The sequence below is a fragment of the Aquarana catesbeiana genome, linkage group LG10, assembly GCF_042186555.1.
Source record: "Aquarana catesbeiana isolate 2022-GZ linkage group LG10, ASM4218655v1, whole genome shotgun sequence".
NCBI lineage: Eukaryota > Metazoa > Chordata > Amphibia > Anura > Ranidae > Aquarana > Aquarana catesbeiana.
In genome coordinates, this window is record NC_133333.1 from 43,899,796 (window position 1) to 43,919,739 (window position 19,944).

The 19,944-nt window shown below is 44.9% G+C and overlaps 1 protein-coding gene across 6 annotated transcripts in view; it reads left to right on the forward strand.

Annotated features, from left to right (window-relative positions):
* LOC141110635 (cell adhesion molecule CEACAM1-like) overlaps nucleotides 1–19,944 on the forward strand; it is a 165,261-nt gene that overhangs the window by 61,523 nt on the left and 83,794 nt on the right. For all 6 annotated transcript variants that reach the window (XM_073602088.1, XM_073602087.1, XM_073602085.1 and 3 more), the window contains exon 5: nucleotides 1,079–1,312. In XM_073602088.1, coding sequence (XP_073458189.1) covers nucleotides 1,079–1,312 — 234 coding nt within the window. The remainder of the gene's footprint in view (nucleotides 1–1,078; nucleotides 1,313–19,944) is intronic.

The window sequence follows — 19,944 nt, forward strand, 5'->3', positions numbered from 1 at the left end:
CCCCTTGGCTAATTTTAAATAAATAAACTTAGGCTTTAAGGGGGCAAGGGCAGGTAGGTCAGTGCATGTCAGGTAAGTCAGTGCATGTCAGGTAAGTCAGTGCATGTCAGGTAGGTCAGTGTGGGTCAGTGTATGTCAGATAGGTAGGTCAGTGTGTGTCAGGTAGGTCAGTGTATGTCAGCCAGGTAGGTCAGTGCGTTTCAGGTAGGTCAGTGCATGTCAGGTAGGTCAGTGCATGTCAGGTAGGTCAGTGCGTGTCAGGTAGGTCAGTGTGTGTCAGGTAGGTCAGTGTATGCCAGCCAGATAGGTCAGTGCATGTCATGTAGGTCAGTGTATGTCAGATAGGTAGGTCAGTGTGTGTGTCAGGTAGGTCAGTGTATGTCAGGTAGGTCAGTGTATGTCAGCCAGGTAGGTCAGTGCGTGTCATGTAGGTCAGTGTATGTCAGATAGGTAGGTCAGTGTGTGTCAGGTAGGTCAGTGTATGTCAGCCAAGTAGGTCAGTGCATGTCAGGTAGGTCAGTGCATGTCAGGTAGGTCAATGTAGGTCAGTGTATGCCAGGTAGGTCAGTGTGTGTCAGGTAGGTCAATGTAGGTCAGTGTATGCCAGGTAGGTCAGTGTGTGTCATGTAGGTCAGAGCGTATCAGGTAGGTCAGTGCATGTCAGGTAGGTGTTCGTGTCAGGTAGGTCAGTGTATGTCATGTAGGTCAGTGTATGTCAGCCAGGTAGGTCAGTGCATGTCAGATAGGTCAGTGTGTGTCAGGTAGGTCAGTGCATGTCAGGTAGGTCAGTGTATGTCATGTAGGTCAGTGTATGTCAGCCAGGTAAGTCAGTGCATGTCAGATAGGTCAGTGTGTGTCAGGTAGGTCAGTGTGTGTCAGGTAGGTAACACCCCCTCCATACAACCCCACCACCCACTGCCCCCCCCCCCCCCATGCTGGGCTCTGACTTCAGGCTGAAGCCCCTGGTCTTTTTGCCACCTAGCAACGCCCCTGTCTAAAGGTAAACATATAGATTTAGAATAGATAACTGATTATGATAATGTTGATGATAATGTTGATAACAATTTACATTTCGTAGGGAACCCAGAAGGAAACATTGCTTGCACCGCTCTTCCTGATGGACAGAATATTAAACTTGGCTGTTCCTGGTCAGGAGGACATCCAGCAGCTAATGTGTCCCTGACCTTCAATGGAACAATAAAGAATGAACTAAACAGTGTAACCAGCCTGGTATCCATAGGGAATAATTTGCAAGATCTAATCTGCCATGGAGATCAACTGGGAAGAACATCTCAGTGTACAGTGAGAATAGGTGAGTTTTAGTATAATAAAATCCCTATTTTCCACCACAGTCAGGGTTGTATCAATCAGACTCAGAGCCCAGATAAAGTAACAACCCTGGGCTCCATATAAATGGGGCAGCATCCAAAACCTTTAAAACTATCTTTCATGTCTTCAGATCTTTGTACCTATAAACAGGGATTTTAAGGGTTCTTATTTATTACTCACTATGGGGTGATTTACTCTGGCTAATGAACTGTTCACTTTGCAAGGGAATTTTCCCCAGAGCTTAGAGAATGTGGTAAGATTTCACTTTTCAAAGAATACCCAAATCACACACAACTAAAAAAAAAAAGTAAACTGCCTCTTTGCCTTTAGTAAATTTACCCTTATGCATACTGTGGTTGATTTACTAAAGGTAAATAGGATATTCACTTTGCAAAGTAAATTCCACCCTGCAAAGGATTTTTTTCTTAGCTTAGTGAATGTGGTGTACATGCAGTTTGCAAAGAAAACCCAATCACATGCAAGGAAATAAAGCAGTACTTTTGCTTTAACTTGATTTAACTTGGATGGAATTCAGCAGTGCTTCGCCTCATTCACCAAGTTAAAGTGCTTGTTACCCCAGCATTTCAAGTTCCAGATATGTACCTGCTGTACTATGTATCTGTATTAGAAAGTATCCTGTTCTTTGGATTGCTTCCTTTGTGTGAAATCCCTGGTGTTCCTGCCAGTCCCTCTGCTTGCCTATTAAAAACTGACCACACTAAGCAGGAGAGCATCGCATGGTCAGTTCTCTTGCTCTGCTAGGAACTCAGCCTGATCTCCTTCAATAATCAGACTTGTCCTGACACGCTCACTCTGCACAGATCAATGAGAAGCTCAGTGTGCTGTTGCTTCTCCTCCCCCCCAGCTCTTATGCAGCTGAGAACAGAGGGTATGTGATCACTTATAAAAAAGGGAAAACAAGGTATTTATATATTTTTGTTATATATATATATATATACATACACAAATGTTTTGCCTTTCATTTCAGTTTTAAACTGAATGGGTTGTTTTACAAGGTGATCGTCCCTTGCAAAGTGAACACCCTAAATGCATTTAGCCAATCAACCCCATCCCAGAAAGCAAGCAATTGAGCTGCAAGTTTGAAAATGACTTGCTAAGCTATTGCTAGACTTGCCAAACTTAACAAGTTTGTTGCACATTTGCACATTTGCAGCAAGTCCACATTGCATGACTCCAGATCAACATTCTTTGCAAACGTTCTGCAAGTCTGCTGCAAGTTCTGGTTCAGTTATGTTGTGCAATAGTCATCCCACCACAGGGGTCACTGTGACTGAATTGTCATGCTGTAGACTCACCACTGCAACTTATCTCTTGCTAGAGACTTGCCACGAAAATTTGCTACAGATTGGAAAAGTGTCAACTGGAACTTGTGCTTCAAGTGCTCTGCAAGTGTACAACTTGCCAGAGAAAATGTGCAGCAAGTTAACAGATTTAAAATGCAACACTGCCACAAATTTGTGGCAAGGGATTCTTGCTATCTGGAAGATTTACTTTAATTAAAGCTGCAAAATTATTGTGATTTTGAAAGTAATTTTCAATATTTTTAACATGTGTAAAGCTTATATGAAATGTTAGCAATTGTCATTATACAGTGCCTTGCAAAAGTATTCACCCCCTTGGCTTTTTACCTATTTTGTTACATTACAGCCTTTAGTGCAATGTTTTTTTTAATCTGAGTTATATGTGATGGATTAGAACACAATAGTCTAAGTTGGTGAAGTAAAATGAGAAAAATACATACATAAAACTATTTTTCAGAAATAAAAAACTGATAATTGGCATGTGTGTATGTATTCACCCCCTTTGTTATGAAGCCCATAAAAAGCTCTGGTGCAACCAATTACAGAAGTCACATAATTAGTGAAATAATGTCCACCCGTGTGCAATCTAAGTGTCACATGACCTGTCATTACATATACACACCTTTTTTGAAAGGCCCCAGAGGCTGCAACACCTGAGCAAGAGGCACCACAAACACTGCCATGAAGACCAAGGAACTCTCCAAACAAGTAAGGGACAATGTTGTTGAGAAGTACAATTCAGGGTTAGGTTATAAAAAAATATCCAAATCTTTGATGATCCCTAGGAGCACCATCAAATCTATCATAACCAAATGGAAAGAACATGGCACGACAGTAAACCTGCTCTTAGAGACGGCCACACACCAAAACTCACGGACTGGGCAAGGAGGGTATTAATCAGAGAGGCAGCACAAAGACCTAAGGTAACCCTGGAGGAGCTGCAGCGTTCCACAACAGAGACTGAAGTATCTGTACATAGGACGACAATAAGCTGTATGCTCCATAAAGTTGGGCTTTATGGCAGTGTGGCCAGAAGAAAGCCATTACTTTCAGCAAAAACAAAATGACACGTTTTGAGTTTGCAAAAAGGCATGTGGGAGGAAGGTGCTCTGGTCTGATGAGACTAAAATTTAACTTTTTGGCCATCAAAGAAAATGCTATGTCTGGCGCAAACCCAACACATCACCCAAAGAACACCATCCCCACAGTGGCGATGTTTTTCAACTGGTCAGAGTTGAGGGAAAGATGGATGGTGCTAAATAAAGGGATATTCTTGAGCAAAACCTGTACCACTCTGTGTGTGATTTAGAGGCTAGGACAGAGGTTCACATTCCAGCAGGACAATGACCCCAAACACACTGCTAAAGCAACACTTGAGTGGTTTAAGTGGGAAACAATCTTTTTAAAATACAACTTGACAGACAGACACCAAGAATAAAGAAAGAGAGGGAAGCCAAATTAACTACGCTACTGTCCAAAAGCCAAGGCTTAGAGGCACAACATAAACATGTTCAGACTGCAAAAGTGGAACGAGAATTATTAAATGCCCCGTAGACAAGTAACTGATCTATTACAATATAGAGCCAAAATGGCATTACAAATTGGACGTAAGTGTAGCTACGAGTCAGGCAATAAATGTGGCAGGCAACTTGCAGGCGCATTACGTGAAATGCATGCAAGGACGTTTATTCCCTCAGTGAGGAAAAGAGATGGGGAGGAGGTTGGGATGCCTGGACAGATAGCCGAGGTGTTTGGCGAGTTCTACTCTTCACTTTACAATTTGAATATGGACGCACCAGATTGAACAGTGATGGAGGAGTATCTAAAAGCAAGTGGAATGCCGTGCCTGTCAACTAGTGCGCAGGATGAGTTGGACTCGCCAATTACTTTAGAAGAGGTACAGAGAGGAATACGATTAGCAAAAATAGGGAAGGCACCGGGACCAGATGGGCTCTCGCCCCATTACTATAAGTTATTCTCATCAATATTGGGACCTTATCTGGTTAAAATGTTTAATGAGCTGGGGGAGGGAGCCTCTTTCCATTCAGAGACATTAAGAGCTATGATAGCAGTGATTCCAAAAGAAGGAAAGGATCCAAAGCAATGTGGAAGTTATAGGCCAATATCCTTATTGAATGCGGATCTAAAAATATTCAGTAAAATTATAGCCTTAAGACTACAACAGCAATTACCCTTCCTGATCCATCAGGATCAGGTAGGGTTTGCTCCAACAAGAGAAGCAAGGGATAATACCATCAAAACCCTGAATTTGATGCATATAGCAAACTCAACTAAGACTCCGTGTGTGTTCCTAGGAACAGATGCGGAGAAGGCATTTGATAGGGTGGGATGGGGGTTCATGTTTGCAGTCCTTTGTCACATAAAACTGGGAGGGAAAATGATTAGATGGATTGCAGGCATGTATAAAGAACCTAAAGCTCAAGTGAAGGTAAACGGAGTAGTCTCCCCCCATTTGCGATAAGGAATGGGACAAGGCAGGGATGCCCACTGTCCCCTTTATTGTCTGCACTGATACTGGAACCTCTGTTATGTAGAATTCGGCTTAATAAGGATATTTGGGGAATAACGGTAGGAGGAACTCAACATAAAGTTGCAGCATATGCAGATGATATGCTCTTCCCAATGACCAATCCCATAATCTCACTCCCAAACTTATTTAGAGAAATTGAGACATACAGTACACTGTCCTTTTTCAAGATAAATTTCTCTAAATCAGAGGCATTGGCGGTAGCTGTCCCGAAAGAAATGATGTCATTAAAAGCAAATTATAAATTTAAATGGGCAGATCAATTCCTGAAGTATCTAGGGACTTGTATAGCAGTGGACCCTTCTAAAACATATGAGCTTAATTTCCCACCAGCGTTAACCTCCCTGGCGGTATGATTATTTCAGATTTTAGGTGCTGAAAGCAGTACAATTATTTTGCACAGAAATATGGCGTTTCATATTGTAGGCCTGTAATTCTTAGGAATAGTTCACTTAAATCTGTCCAAACAAGAGTCTAGTAGACATATGATAAAGTTTGAAAAACGAAATAAAAAATTATAATATAATAAATAACTATAAATAATTAAAACACATAATAATATAATAATAATAAAAATTATATAATAATGTAATCAAATCAAAAACACTGAAATTTGCACAGTTGCAGAATTTTAGCTTTTATTACTTTTAGTGTTTGATGACGGATCTCCCCACAAATCACTATCGCTCAATTCTGCAAGTGATTATAATTTATTATCGCTTTTTTCTAGCTGGTCTAAAACCACTTTTGATGTAAAGAGACAGTTTTGGTTGCTATGGACAATCTCCAGTTTCCTGGCAGAAAGAACAGTTTTATATATATAAAACTGCATGCAGGACACTGGGCAGACCACTAGGGACAAAGGGGATGTGTAGTTATTTGATACAGTACTGTAATCTGTAAGATTACAGTATGCTGTATCTATACTATGTGTTTCACTTTTGAATTTACCGCCGAACTCCGTCCCCGTGCGTCGCAACGCTCGCAGGGAACGGAGCTCGGCACTGTGAATCGAGCGAGACACAGCGGCTCGCCGATCACAGCGGGGAGACATCGCAGGAACCAGGGGACAAGGTAAGTAATCTCTTCCTGGATCCTGCGATGCAAGCCCGAGTCTGGCTCGGGGATACCGCTTTTGGTATGTAAAATCCACCCCGAGCCAGACTCGGGAATACCGCCAGGGGGGTTAAAAAAGGTGCGAGGCTTATTGGAGAGATGGCATAAGGGATTACATTCCTGGTTTGGAAGAAGCAATATAATTAAGATAAATATTCTACCAAAGATTCTGTACCTCCTTCAGGCAATCCCAATTGCAATCGCTAGGAAGTTCTTTAGAAATATACAAATATTATTTACAAAATTCATCTGGGCACACAAACATCCTAGGATCAGGAGGACACTGTTGTCCCTACCAAAACAAAACGGGGGGCTGGCTGTCCCAGATATATATAAATATTACCAGGCAGTACATCTGGGCTGCCTGTTGGATTGGTGCCGACATGGAGAACTTAAAATCTGGCCAGGATTGGAACAAGCGCAGAGTGGGGAGTTACTGTATAGGGCCCCTTGGTGTTTTAAGGATTTGGCATCTAAAACTAAGACACACCCAACAATAGGATCTACCCTCCGTGTCTGTTATAACCTCAAGGGTAAGTTATCAACACAGGAATCACCCTTAGTACCTATATTGGGGAACCCGCAATTCATATTAGGAACACAAAAAGGACCTTTTGACGTCCTGATCAAACGGGGAGTGTATCAGGCATCGCATTTTCTGAGATCTGGCAGATGGCCAACAGTGCAGGAATTGGTAGACAGAAATGGCCCCTTCCAATTAAATTTTTGGTTGTCGGTACAACTACGACATTATCTATGTGCTAGGGTACCGCCAAGTCCTCCTGATTGGAATCTGTTACCACTTGAGAAATAATGTATGGAGACTGAACCAATAAAGCATGCTGTCTCCAGAATGTATGCGTTGTTGATTAAACCATTGGAGAACTATCAGTTACCTTTCCTCCGGAAATGCGAAACAGATTTGGGGAGGACCTTTTCGGAGGAACAAAAAACGAATATGATACATTCAATATTTAAGACAGCAATATGTACCAAAATACAGGAAACTAATTATAAAATCATTTCACAATGGTACAAAACCCCAGATAAACTTCAAAAATGTTTCACGAATGCATCAGACAGATGCTGGTGATGCCAGATAGAACAGGGGACTTTTTTACATGTTTTTTGGTCTTGTCCCAGAGTGAGAACATTTTGGAGGGAGGTTCGGGAAATAATTCTAAAATTTAGCGATGTGGAAATACAGGAAGACCCAGCTTTTTTCCTTTTGCATCTGTCAGAGATTCCGGGGAAAATATATAGGAACTCTATTTTGTGTCATTTGGTGAATGCAGCTAAAGCATGCATCCCGCTTAAGTGGAAACAGGCACAACCCCCTACAGTAAGTATGTGGCTTAGGAAAGTAGAGGAAGTAAACAGGATCGAAGATCTAGTCTGGACAACTAGGAAAAAAAAGGGAAATTTATTTAAAAACGTGGTCGCCATGGAACTGTTTTATTTCTTCGGAGGAAGAGAAAAAACGAATTGATACAAATTAAAGGGGGGGGGGGGGGGGGAGCAGGGAAGTTACTTTTTTTTTTTTTTTTGGGAGGGGGGTAAGGAAAGGAGGGGGAAATGGACTATAAATAGGAACTGCAGTCGGAATACTGAGAGGTAGTTGGAGTATTATGGTCTGGGGGAAGTGCCCCCCTCCTGGCGCAGCAAGAAGTAACAACATAAAGGGCGGAAATGAGAGCGGAGATTTCTTTGTCTTTGCCACTTTTGTGACTTCTTTATGTTTATTTGGGTTCATTCTTTTATCCATCTTTATTGGATAATATATTAGAAACAGACAGGAGTAGATGGAATGGAATGTAACAAGTTATTATCATGGTTTTTTTTTTTTTTTGTTTGTTTCTTGTCTGGCTGTATGTGCAGAAATGGAATGTAATATACAGAAGGATTGTTCATTTCTATCCTGTTTATATAAAAGAAAAATAAATAAATTATAAAAAAAAAAAATAAGGGGAAACATGTAAATGTGTTGGAATGGCCTAGTCAAAGCCCAGACCTCAACCCAATAGAAAATCTGTGGTCAGACTTCAAGTTGGATGGTTTGCTCTTGTGAACAGCAATCTTTAACCGCCTGCCGACCGCCGGCCGTCAATTGACGGCCAGGCGGCGCGGCTCTTGTTGCGGGAGGGCGTCATATGACGTCCTCCCATTTAAACAGGGAATGCGCGCGATCGTGCGCGCGCATCCCTGTTCCTTCGGTGGCGGCGTGTCACGGAGACACTGCTCGCCACCGAGGGGGGTGAACAGCCATTGGACATGGCTGTTTACCACGTGATCGGCCGTGATGAAGTCATGGCCAATCACAGATAGGTCCACCCCATTGTGCACAGCGCATGCGCGCGATCGCGAGCACGCTGCGCGCGATCGCGAGCACGCTGCGCGTGCACGTCGGTGACAGAGTGTTCCCGGGAACACTACTCGTCACCGACGCTGGTAAACAGCCATTGGCTGGCTGTTTACCCACGTGATCGGCTGTGATCCATTCACACCCGATCATAAATGTAAACACAGAGCAGTAACTAGCTGTTACCAGCTCTTCTCTCCTCACACACCGTTTCCAGTGTGAGGAGAGAAGAGCCAGAAGCAGTGAGTTACCGATCTGTGTTCTGTAGTGTCTGCACCAACACCACACCTGTCCCATCGCCCCCCCCAATTGTCATCTATCACCCAACAGTCACCAGTGTCACCCAATAAAGTGCACCTGTCACATAAGGGACTGCCAACAGTGACCGTCAGCGGTGCACCTGTCACCCGTCACAAATCAGTGACCATCAGCGGTGCACCTGTCACCCGTCACAAATCAGTGACCATCAGCGGTGCACCTGTCACCCGTCAGCCATCACCCGTCACCCATCAGTGACCGCCAGCCCTCACCCATCACCCATCAGTGACCGCCAGCCGTCACCCATCAGTGACCGCCAGCCGTCACCCATCACCCATCAGTGACCGCCAGCCGTCACCCATCAGTGACCGCCAGCCATCACCCATCAGTGACCACCAGCGGTGCTCCTGTCATCCGTCACAAATCAGTGACCATCAGCCATCACCCGTCACCCATCAGTGACCGCCAGCCGTCACCCGTCACCCACCAGTGACCGCCAGCCGTCACCCATCAGTGACCGCCAGCCGTCGCCCGTCACCCATCAGTGACTGCCAGCCATCACCCGTCACCCATCAGTGACCGCCAGCCCTCACCCGTCACCCATCAGTGACCGCCAGCGGTGCTCCTGTCACCCGTCACAAATCAGTGACCATCAGCGGTGCACCTGTCACCCGTCACAAATCAGTGACCATCAGCGGTGCACCTGTCACCCGTCACAAATCAGTGACCATCAGCGGTGCACATGTCACCCGTCAGCCATCACCCGTCACCCATCAGTGACCGCCAGCCATCACCCGTCACCCATCAGTGACCGCCACCCGTCACCCATCAGTGACCGCCAGCCATCACCCGTCACCCATCAGTGACCGCCAGCCATCACCCGTTACCCATCACCTGTCACCCATCAGTGACCGTCAGCCATCACCGATCACCTGTCACCTTTTAGTGACCGTCACCCATCACCAGTAACTGTCCGTGGCCTGTCACCCATCAGTGACCATCGCCTGTCACACCGTCATCACCGATCAGTGAACATCAGCTGCCACCTATCGCACAGCCCATCAGTGACCGTCACCTGCCACCTGTCACACCGCGTCATGTCCAAAAGAGTATTCAGCAGTGAGGAGGCGTTCCAGATCCTCTCCATGACCGATGAGAGCAACGGGGAGTTCTCATCAGATTCCAATTTGGATTCTGATTCAAGTTCGGCATTTGAACCAAATAGTGAATCGACAAATGATTCGGAGGAAGAATGGGTCCCTCCCAAAAGGGCACGGCACTCTGAAAACCAGGATTATATTCCCAGGCCCAGTACCAGCGCTGCCACCACCAATAGGCCCCAGGAACAAATTCCCAGGCCCAGTACCAGCGCTGCCGCCAGCGTTAGGCCCCGGGAACAAATGCCCAGTACCAGCGCTGCCACCACCAATAGGCCCCAGGAACAAATTCCCAGGCCCAGTACCAGCGCTGCCACCAGCGTTAGGCCCCGGGAACAATTGCCCAGTACCAGCGCTGCTGCCGGCGATAGGCCCCAGGAACAAATGCCCAGACCCAGTACCAGTCCTGCCACATCACGCCTGAGTACCAGCACAGGAAATTCCAATCCAACTACTGGAGTGTCACACCCCCCAAGAGCCAGGGCCTCTACATACATGCCAGATGGTCTTGCCAACCCAATATGGCTGCCTTCCAACTCGGCATCGCCAATTATCCCCCCGTTCACAGCACTGCCAGGTGTGCAGACCAACACCCAAAATTTCTCAGAGATTGATTTCTTTCATATGTTTTTGCCCGACACTATGCTGCAATTTATTGTGGACCAGACAAATTTGTATGCCCAGCAATATATTGCCAACAACCCCCAATCATCCTATACCCGTCCTTTTGAGTGGAGAGATCTGAATTTGGAGGAGTTCAAAATGTTTATGGGCCTCACCCTAAACATGGGGATTACAAAAAAAAATGAAGGACATGCCTATTGGTCCACCCACCCCATCTACAATATGCCCATTTATTCTGCCCTAATGTCCAGGTCCCGATACAAGATGATAATGCACTTTCTTCACTTCAGCGACAACACCCAGTGCCCTCCCCACAATCATCCAAATTACGACAAGTTATACAAGATTCGCCCACTGATACATTTCTTTTCTCAACAATTTGCAGAACTCTATGTCCCCGATCAGAAAATTTGCATCGATGAGTCCCTGGTACCCTTTTCAGGCCGGCTAGCAATAAAGCAGTATATTCCTAGCAAAAGGGCCAGATACAGAGTAAAGTTATACAAGCTTTGTGAGAGAGCCACGGGATATTTGTATTATTTTTATTTATTTAATTCAGGTACTTATATAGCGCTGTCAATTTACGCAGCGCTTTACATATACATTGTACATTCACATCAGTCCCTACCCTCAAGGAGCTTACAATCTTAGGTCCCTAACTCACATTCATACTAGGGACAATTTAGACAGGATCTAATTAACCTACCAGCATGTCTTTGGAGTGTGGGAGGAAACCGGAGTACCCGGAGGAAACCCACGCAGGCACAGGGAGAACATGCAAACTCCAAGCAGGTAGTGTCATGGTTGGGATTTGAACCAGTGACCCTTCTTACTGCTAGGCGAGAGTGCTACCACTACACCACTGTGCCGCATTCCGCATATATGAAGGAAAAGATTCCCAGCTCCAGCCCCCTGAGTGCCCGGCCTACATGGGCACAACTGGAAAGATTGTATGGGACCTGGCATACCCACTTCTAAACAAAGGATATCACATTTACGTTGACAACTTTTACACCAGCCTGCCCCTTTTCAAACACTTATACATCGCAAAAACCCTGGCCTGTGGAACCTCCAGAAAAAATAGAAAGGGCTTCCCACAATCTTTAGTGAACAAAAAGCTGCGAAGGGGGGAAAGAGCATCATTGAGATGCAACGAAGTGCTGGCCTTGAGGTGGAAGGATAAGAGGGACATGCACATGATGTCCACCATCCATGAAGACACTGCAGTTGTGGTACAAAGAAGACAAGGTCCCATTGAAAAGCCAACATGTGTCCAAGATTATAATCTCTACATGGGGGGGTAGATTTTAACGATCAAATGATTCAGCCCTATTTGTCAATAAGGAGGTCCCGATTCTGGTATAAGAAGGTAGCAATTTATCTCATCCATTTGGCCATTTACAATTTCTACGTAGTCTGCACCAAATCCATTGAAAGCCCCGCCCCCTTCCTAAAATTCATAGAAGAAGTTGTCACGTCCCTCATCTATCACCAAAGACCCCCCCAAGAAGACCTTCGCTCTGAGGCTGTTTGCCGACTCCATGAGTGCCACTTCCTCTTCAGCATCCCACCATCTGAAGCAGGCCAAAGACGGCAAAAAAAATGTCGCGTGTGCACCAAAAGAGAATTTAGAAGAGATACCAGCTACCATTGTCCCCAGTGTCCCTCCCAACCTGGCCTTTGCATTGGTGAATGCTTCCAAATTTATCACACATCCATAAAATATTAGCCCATATTTTTAACCATTTCCCCATTTTCATTTTCCATTTTTTTTGCTGACCATTTTTCATTCTTTCCCAAATAACCATGCCACTGCCTTCCATGTGAACTGAAAAAGGAAAAAAGTGTAGCGCTAAAACCTATTTTACCATGGGTGACTAGGTACACAATAAAGAGGATCACCAATAACGAGACCCCTTCAAAATTAAAAAGACCCGTTACACATGTTATGGGTCAAACAATAAATAACAATGTTTCAGTCTTTTAAATGAACAATGTAATAATCCTGTATCCCAAAACCGCAGACAAGCTGACTACCACCTGAAAAAGGTGAAGGCTTACCAGATGTGTTGGACCAAGTCGGGCATACGCCAAACTGGGTCAGATAAGGCTTGGGTGGTAGAGAGCTGTGGGTGTCTGTGATACCGCAGGCTGCCTGATTCCTCCAGCTGATGTTCGAGTTCTGGGTGATGTATGAAATTCAAAGGATGTAGATAGTTCTATGAATCCCCAGAGGGAGGGGGTAGGATATTCCGTATATGGTTCCCTCACAACGATCATTCATGGAGTACGGATGGGTAGGAAAAGAGAAAAGGGCCACATAGTGTGAATCCGTATAAAAGGTTTATTAAAAAATTTTTTTAAAAGGAAATACACTCACGTATAAGTCCAAATACAGCGCTGAAAAAACAAACAAAAAGTGGCGACAATGGGGTCCTTCCCGACGCGTTTCGTCCTACAAAGGCGTCATCTGATGACGCCTTTGTAGGACGAAACGCGTCGGGAAGGACCCCATTGTCGCCACTTTTTGTTTGTTTTTTCAGCGCTGTATTTGGACTTATACGTGAGTGTATTTCCTTTTAAAAAAAATTTTTAATAAACCTTTTATACGGATTCACACTATGTGGCCCTTTTCTCTTTTCCTACCCATCCGTACTCCATGAATGATCGTTGTGAGGGAACCATATACGGAATATCCTACCCCCTCCCTCTGGGGATTCATAGAACTATCTACATCCTTTGAATTTCATACATCACCCAGAACTCGAACATCAGCTGGAGGAATCAGGCAGCCTGCGGTATCACAGACACCCACAGCTCTCTACCACCCAAGCCTTATCTGACCCAGTTTGGCGTATGCCCGACTTGGTCCAACACATCTGGTAAGCCTTCACCTTTTTCAGGTGGTAGTCAGCTTGTCTGCGGTTTTGGGATACAGGATTATTACATTGTTCATTTAAAAGACTGAAACATTGTTATTTATTGTTTGACCCATAACATGTGTAACGGGTCTTTTTAATTTTGAAGGGGTCTCGTTATTGGTGATCCTCTTTATTGTGTACCTAGTCACCCATGGTAAAATAGGTTTTAGCGCTACACTTTTTTCCTTTTTCTGCACATTTACTTTGATGGTTGTGTTAGCTGCTTTTTTCTTTACGTGTGAGCAGCGCAGGATTACTTTTGTATACTTCCATGTGAACTGACCCTGGCCTGTTTTTTGACTATGCCTCTGCCTACCGTTTGGACTGCTTTCATGTGAACTGACCCTGGCCTGTTTTGTGACTATGCCTCTGCCTACCGTTTGGACTGCCTCCACGTGAACTGACCCTGGCCTGTTTTATCAACTACTCTACTGCTTACCGCTTGGACTGCTTACATGTGAACCGACCCTGGCCTGTTTTATGGACTATGCTTTTGCCTACCGCTTGGACTGGTCTGTTGCCCTGCTACTGTAGTACACAGGGGTCTCACATATGTGAGGGGCTCCAGAATTGTTTTTCCGGTTGGAGAAAACAATTATTTTTGTTTTCTCCGGGTTTCGAAATTAGGGTCTGGAGTCCGGAGGCTTCATAGAGATTTAGGTGGGTCGAAGCCTCTACCCCTGTGCCCCTGTGCACAGGTCTTACCTGATTGTGGCCCTCAGCCTGCTGCTGACTTACTGCCACCATGCCCATGCCTGTCGCGGTACAATAATGAGTGTCTGCAGTTAACAGTGTACCAGGACCAATATTATGGCTGTGCTGGCTGTCTCTGCCTGGACAATTTCTATGGACTGTGCTGTGCCGACTATAGACAATATTCCTGCCTGCTGCCTGGATAGTTAATATTGCTGTCGCTAAGCACCTCCCTGCCTGCTGCCTGGACCAGTGCTCTCCTCTGTGGATACTACTAAAAGCACAGGTAATGTTTTTTTTTTACCCTTTCTGCAATAGAATTTATTTTGGATTGTAATTCTTGGTATGTGCATGCTATGTGTTAGAAATATGAAGGGTTTTCAAAAATGATAGGTTGCCAGGAAATGATATATGTCATTTATGCTCCTAGAACGCCTGATGGTGCTACTTTGATGTTGGGCCTCTGTATGTGGCCAGGCTGTGTAAAAGTCTCACACATGTGGTATCGCCATACTCAGGAGGAGTAGCAGAATGTATTTTGGGGTGTCATCGTTGCTACGTACATGCTATGTGTTGGAAATATCTGATAAATAGACAACTTTGTGTAGAAAAAAATGCGTTTTCATTTTTTTCCACATTTTCCAAAAACTTCTGGAAAAAAATGAACCGTTCAAAAGACTCATTATGCCTCATAGATTATACGTTGGGGTGTTTGCTTTCCAAAATGGGGTCATTTTGGGTGCAATTCCATTGTCCTGGTGCTCCAGGGCCTTCAAAAATGCAATAGGTGGTTGAGAAATGAGATGTGTCATTTATGCTCGTAGATCGCCTGATGGTGCTACTTCAATGTTGGGCCTTTGTATGTGGCCACGCTGTGTAAAAGTCTCACACATGTGGTATCGCTATACTCAGGAGGAGTACCAGAATGTATTTTGGGGTGTCATCTTTGCTACGTACATGCTATGTGTTGGAAATATCTGATAAATAGACAACTTTGTGTAAAAAAAAATGTGTTTTCATTTTTTTCCACATTTTCCAAAAACTTCTGGAAAAAAAAGAACCGTTCAAAAGACTCATTATGCCCCATAGATTATACATTGGGGTGTTTGCTTTCCAAAATGGGGTCATTTTGGGGGCAATTCCATTGTCCTGGTGCTCCAGGGCCTTCAAAAATGCAATAGGTGGTTGAGCAATGAGATGTGTCATTTATGCTCGTAGATCGCCTGATGGTGCTACTTCAATGTTGGGCCTTTGTATGTGGCCACGCTGTGTAAAAGTCTCACACATGTGGTATCGCTATACTCAGGAGGAGTAGCAGAATGTATTTTGGGGTGTCATCTTTGCTACGTACATGCTATGTGTTGGAAATATCTGATAAATGGACAACTTTGTGTAAAAAAAAATGCGTTTTCATTTTTTTCCACATTTTCCAAAAACTTCTGGAAAAAAATGAACCGTTCAAAAGACTCATTATGCCTCATAGATTATACGTTGGGGTGTTTGCTTTCCAAAATGGGGTCATTTTGGGGGCAATTCCATTGTCCTGGTGCTCCAGGGCCTTCAAAAGTGTAATAGGTGGTTGAGAACTGAGATGTGTCATTTATGCTCGTAGAACACATGGAGATGCTACTTCAATGTTGGGCCTTTGTATGTGGCCAGGCTGTGTAAGAGTCTCACACATGTGGTATCGCCATACTCAGGAGGAGTAGCAGAATGTATTTTGGGGTGTCATCTTTGCTACGTACATGCTATGTGTTGGAAATATCTGATAAATGGACAACTTTGTGTAAAAAAAATGTGTTTTCATTTTTTTCCACATTTTCCAAAAACTTCTGGAAAAAAATGAACCGTTCAAAAGACTCATTATGCCTCATAGATTATACATTGGGGTGTTTGCTTTCCAAAATGGGGTCAGTTTGGGGGCAATTCTATTGTCCTGGTGCTCCAGGGCCTTCAAAAGTGTAAATGGTGGTTGAGAAATGAGATGTGTCATTTAGGCTTGTAGAACGCATGAAGATGCTACTTCTTAATGTTCGGCCTTTGTATGTGGCCAGGCTGTGTAAAAGTCTTACACATGTGGCATCGCCATACTCAGGAAGAGTAGCAGAATGTATTTTGGGGTGTAATTTGTTGTATGCATATGCTCTGAGAGAGAAATAACCTGTTAATAGGACAATTTTGTAAAAAAAAAAAAAAATCTTCATTTTGCAAAGAATTGTGGGAAAAAATTACAACTTAAAAAAATTCACCATGCTACTTACTTAATACCTTGGAATGTCTACTTTCTAAAAAGGGGTCATTTAGGGGGTATTTGTACTTTTCTGACTTGTTAGTGTACCAAGAAATGAGATAGACCATCAGTACATCTGTGTGATCAGATGTGATCAATTTTCAGTGATTGGCACCATAGTTTGTAGACTCTATAACTTTCACAAAGATCAAATAATTTACACTAATTTGGGTTATTTTTACCAAAGCTATGTAGCAGTATAAATTTTGGCCAAAATTTATGAAGAAAAATTACTAATTTGCAAAATTTTATGACAGAAACAAAGAAAAAGGCATTTTTTTCACAAAATTTATGGTCTTTTTTATTTATAGCACAAAAAATAAAAAACCCACTAGTGATTAAATACCACCAAAAGAAAGCTCTATTTGTGTGAAAAAAAGGACGCAAATTTCATATGGGTACAGTGTTGCACGACTGAGTAATTGTCATTCAAAGTGTGAGAGCGCTGAAAGCTGAAAATTGGTCTGGGCAGGAAGGGGGTGTAAGTGCACTGTATTGAGGTGGTTAAGGAGCTGGAGCAGTTTTGCAAGGAGGAATGGGCAAAAATCCCAATGGTAAGATGTGGCAAGCTCATAGAGACTAATCCAAAGTGACTTGGAGCTGTGATAGCCGCAAAAGGTGGCTCTACAAAGTATTGACTTTAGAGGGGTGATGTCAGAAACCATGAACCAGACCGAGACAGAAGTACAGTAAAATCACTCTTGTTTATTAATAAAAATAAAAAGGAAAGTAGAGTAAGAGTAGTCAAAGCATAGCCAGAGTCCAGTAACCGGATCGGGTAGTCAGCCAAGCCAGAGTTCAGTAGCCAGATCGGGTAATCAGCCAAGCCAGAGTTCAGTAACCAGATCGGGTAATCAGCCAGGCCAGAGTCAGGGATCCGAGTAGAGGAACAGAAAGCAGGATAAGGAGCCAGAAGGGATGTCAGCAAAGCAAGTCTTTAAACAGGAACGCAGGAGATGGTTTCTTGTGATGTGACCAAGGTGAAGGCAGGAATGAAGTGAGCTGGAGATCTTTAAGTAGGCGGGACTGATGAGCAGATCCACAACAGCTGGTTAACTGTAGAGAGAGATGAGAGCTGGCAATTAGCTGACAGCTGAGCGGCCAGCTCAGAGAAGGAAGGGCTGAGCCAGCCCTGACAGTACCCCCCTCCTCAACGACCCCTCCCCCTCGGAGCACCACTGGGCTTGAGGGGAAAATGTCTATGGAAATCTAGGAGAAAGGCAGGAGCATGTACTTCCGAGGATGAGACCCAGGAGCATTCCTCTGGACCGTACCCCTTCTAATGCACCAGGTACTGTATGTGCCCACGGAACCTACGGAAGTCAACAATGGATTGTACCTCATACTCCTCATGGTTCTCAAGCTGCATAGGGTGAGGATGTGGCACCGAGGTGATAAAGCGGTTGCAGACCAACGGTTTCAATAAGGAGACATGAGACACATTTGAGATGCACATACTAGGAGGAAGGTTGTGAGCAAACTCAGCCCATGGTAATAGGTCTGACCAGTTGTTGTGATGGTCAGAAATATAGCAACGTAGGAATTGAGCCAAGGACTGATTGGCTCGTTCTGCGGCCCCATTAGACTGCGGGTGATACACAGAGGACAAAGCAAGCTGAATTCCCAACTGTGCACAAAACGCTTGCCAGAACTAGGAGACAAACTGACTACCCCTGTCCGAGACAATCACCTTGGCTAGCCCATGTAAGCAAAAGATCTTCCGAGCAAAAATGGCAGCCAGTTCCTTAGAAGTGGGCAGCTTCTTAAGTGAAATACAAGGACACATCTTTGAGAACCGGTCAACCACCATAAGGATAACAGCGTTGCCTTGGGAGTTGGGTAACTCCACATTGAAATCCATAGACAGGGGGGTCCAGGGCCTCCCTCCATTGGGTATGGATTGTAGGAGGCCCACTGGAAAGTGTTGTGGAGTCTTACTCTGAGCACACATGGAACAGGCAGCTACTAAGGCAGTTACATCAGCCCGTAGACTAGGCCACCAGAATTGTTGGGAAATGGCCCAAACGAGTTGATTCTTCCCAGGGAGGCCAGCTGCCTTGGGAGAATGGTAAGTCTGGAGCACGGCAGTACGGAGACTCTCTGGGACAAAGCAGCGGTCACAAGGTTTCTCAGGAGGAGCATGGACCTGAGCAGCAAGAATTTTGTCACCCAAAGGAGAAGTAAGACTGGTGTAAACTGTAGCCAGAATACGATCAGGCGGAATCACAGGAACCGGAACCAACTCTAACTTGGAAGTAAAGGAAAATTTTCGTGACAAGGCATCAGCCCTTACATTCTTAGTACCGTGTAAGAATGAAACAATGTAATTAAAACTCGACAAGAAAAGAGCCCATTGCGCCCTTCTGGGTGAGAGGCGCTTAGCCTCAGACAAAAATGTGAGATTCTTATGGTCAATAAGAATGAGAACCGGCACAGTGGTACCTTCAAGGAGATGTCTCCATTCTTTCAGGGCTAAAATGATCGCCAACAGCTCTCTGTCACCACTCTCGTCATTGCACTCTGCAGGTGACAATTTCTTGGAAATGTAGCCACATGGATGCATAGCGCTCTCAGAGTTAGGACATTGAGACAGAAGGGCGCCAACTCCAGTGTCAGAGAGGTTACCTTGGTGGACGATGTGCTGGCCGCTCTGGTGTGCGCCGGTGCATGCTTGTGTGCGCGCACCTGTGGGCACTGGTGTGCATGATCCGGTTGGCTCTGGTGTGCTTGCCGGTGTCCGGACACGCGCGCATGTGTGCAAGTATCTCTGTGGTCACTGGTCGGCATGTTCCTGTGGGCGCTGGTGTGCGTGCTGGTGTCCGGCACTCTGCTCGGTGCTGCCTGATCATCAGATCATCAGCTCCCTGTGCCCTTGCTCTTGCTACCTGTATCTGTGTTCCTGATGACTTGGCTTGCTTCTTGGATACCCCTGATTGCTTCCAGCACCTGACCTTGGCCTGTTTGACTCCGCTTCTGCCTGCTCCTCTATACTTCATTGCCTGCACGTTGCTGAACCTGGCCTGTACCTGGACTTGCCTGCTCTGCTCCTGCTCAGCACCTGTTGCCTGTGTTCCTGTTTACCAACTTGCTGTTGAAGTTCACCCACCTTCCAGCTTCAGGATCCCTACCACCAGGGTCTCATACCACTCCATACTCCCGCCCCCCTATTCTCTCTACCAGGGGCCACGAGTCGGACACGTAAGGGAGACCACCCTCTGCCCAAGCAGGCTCACCGGTCAGGTACATAGAAGTCTGATAGTATCAGGCAACCATGACCGAGTCCGGGCAGGGGGCCTCCCCCATGGATGAACTTTGTAGGCACTTGGC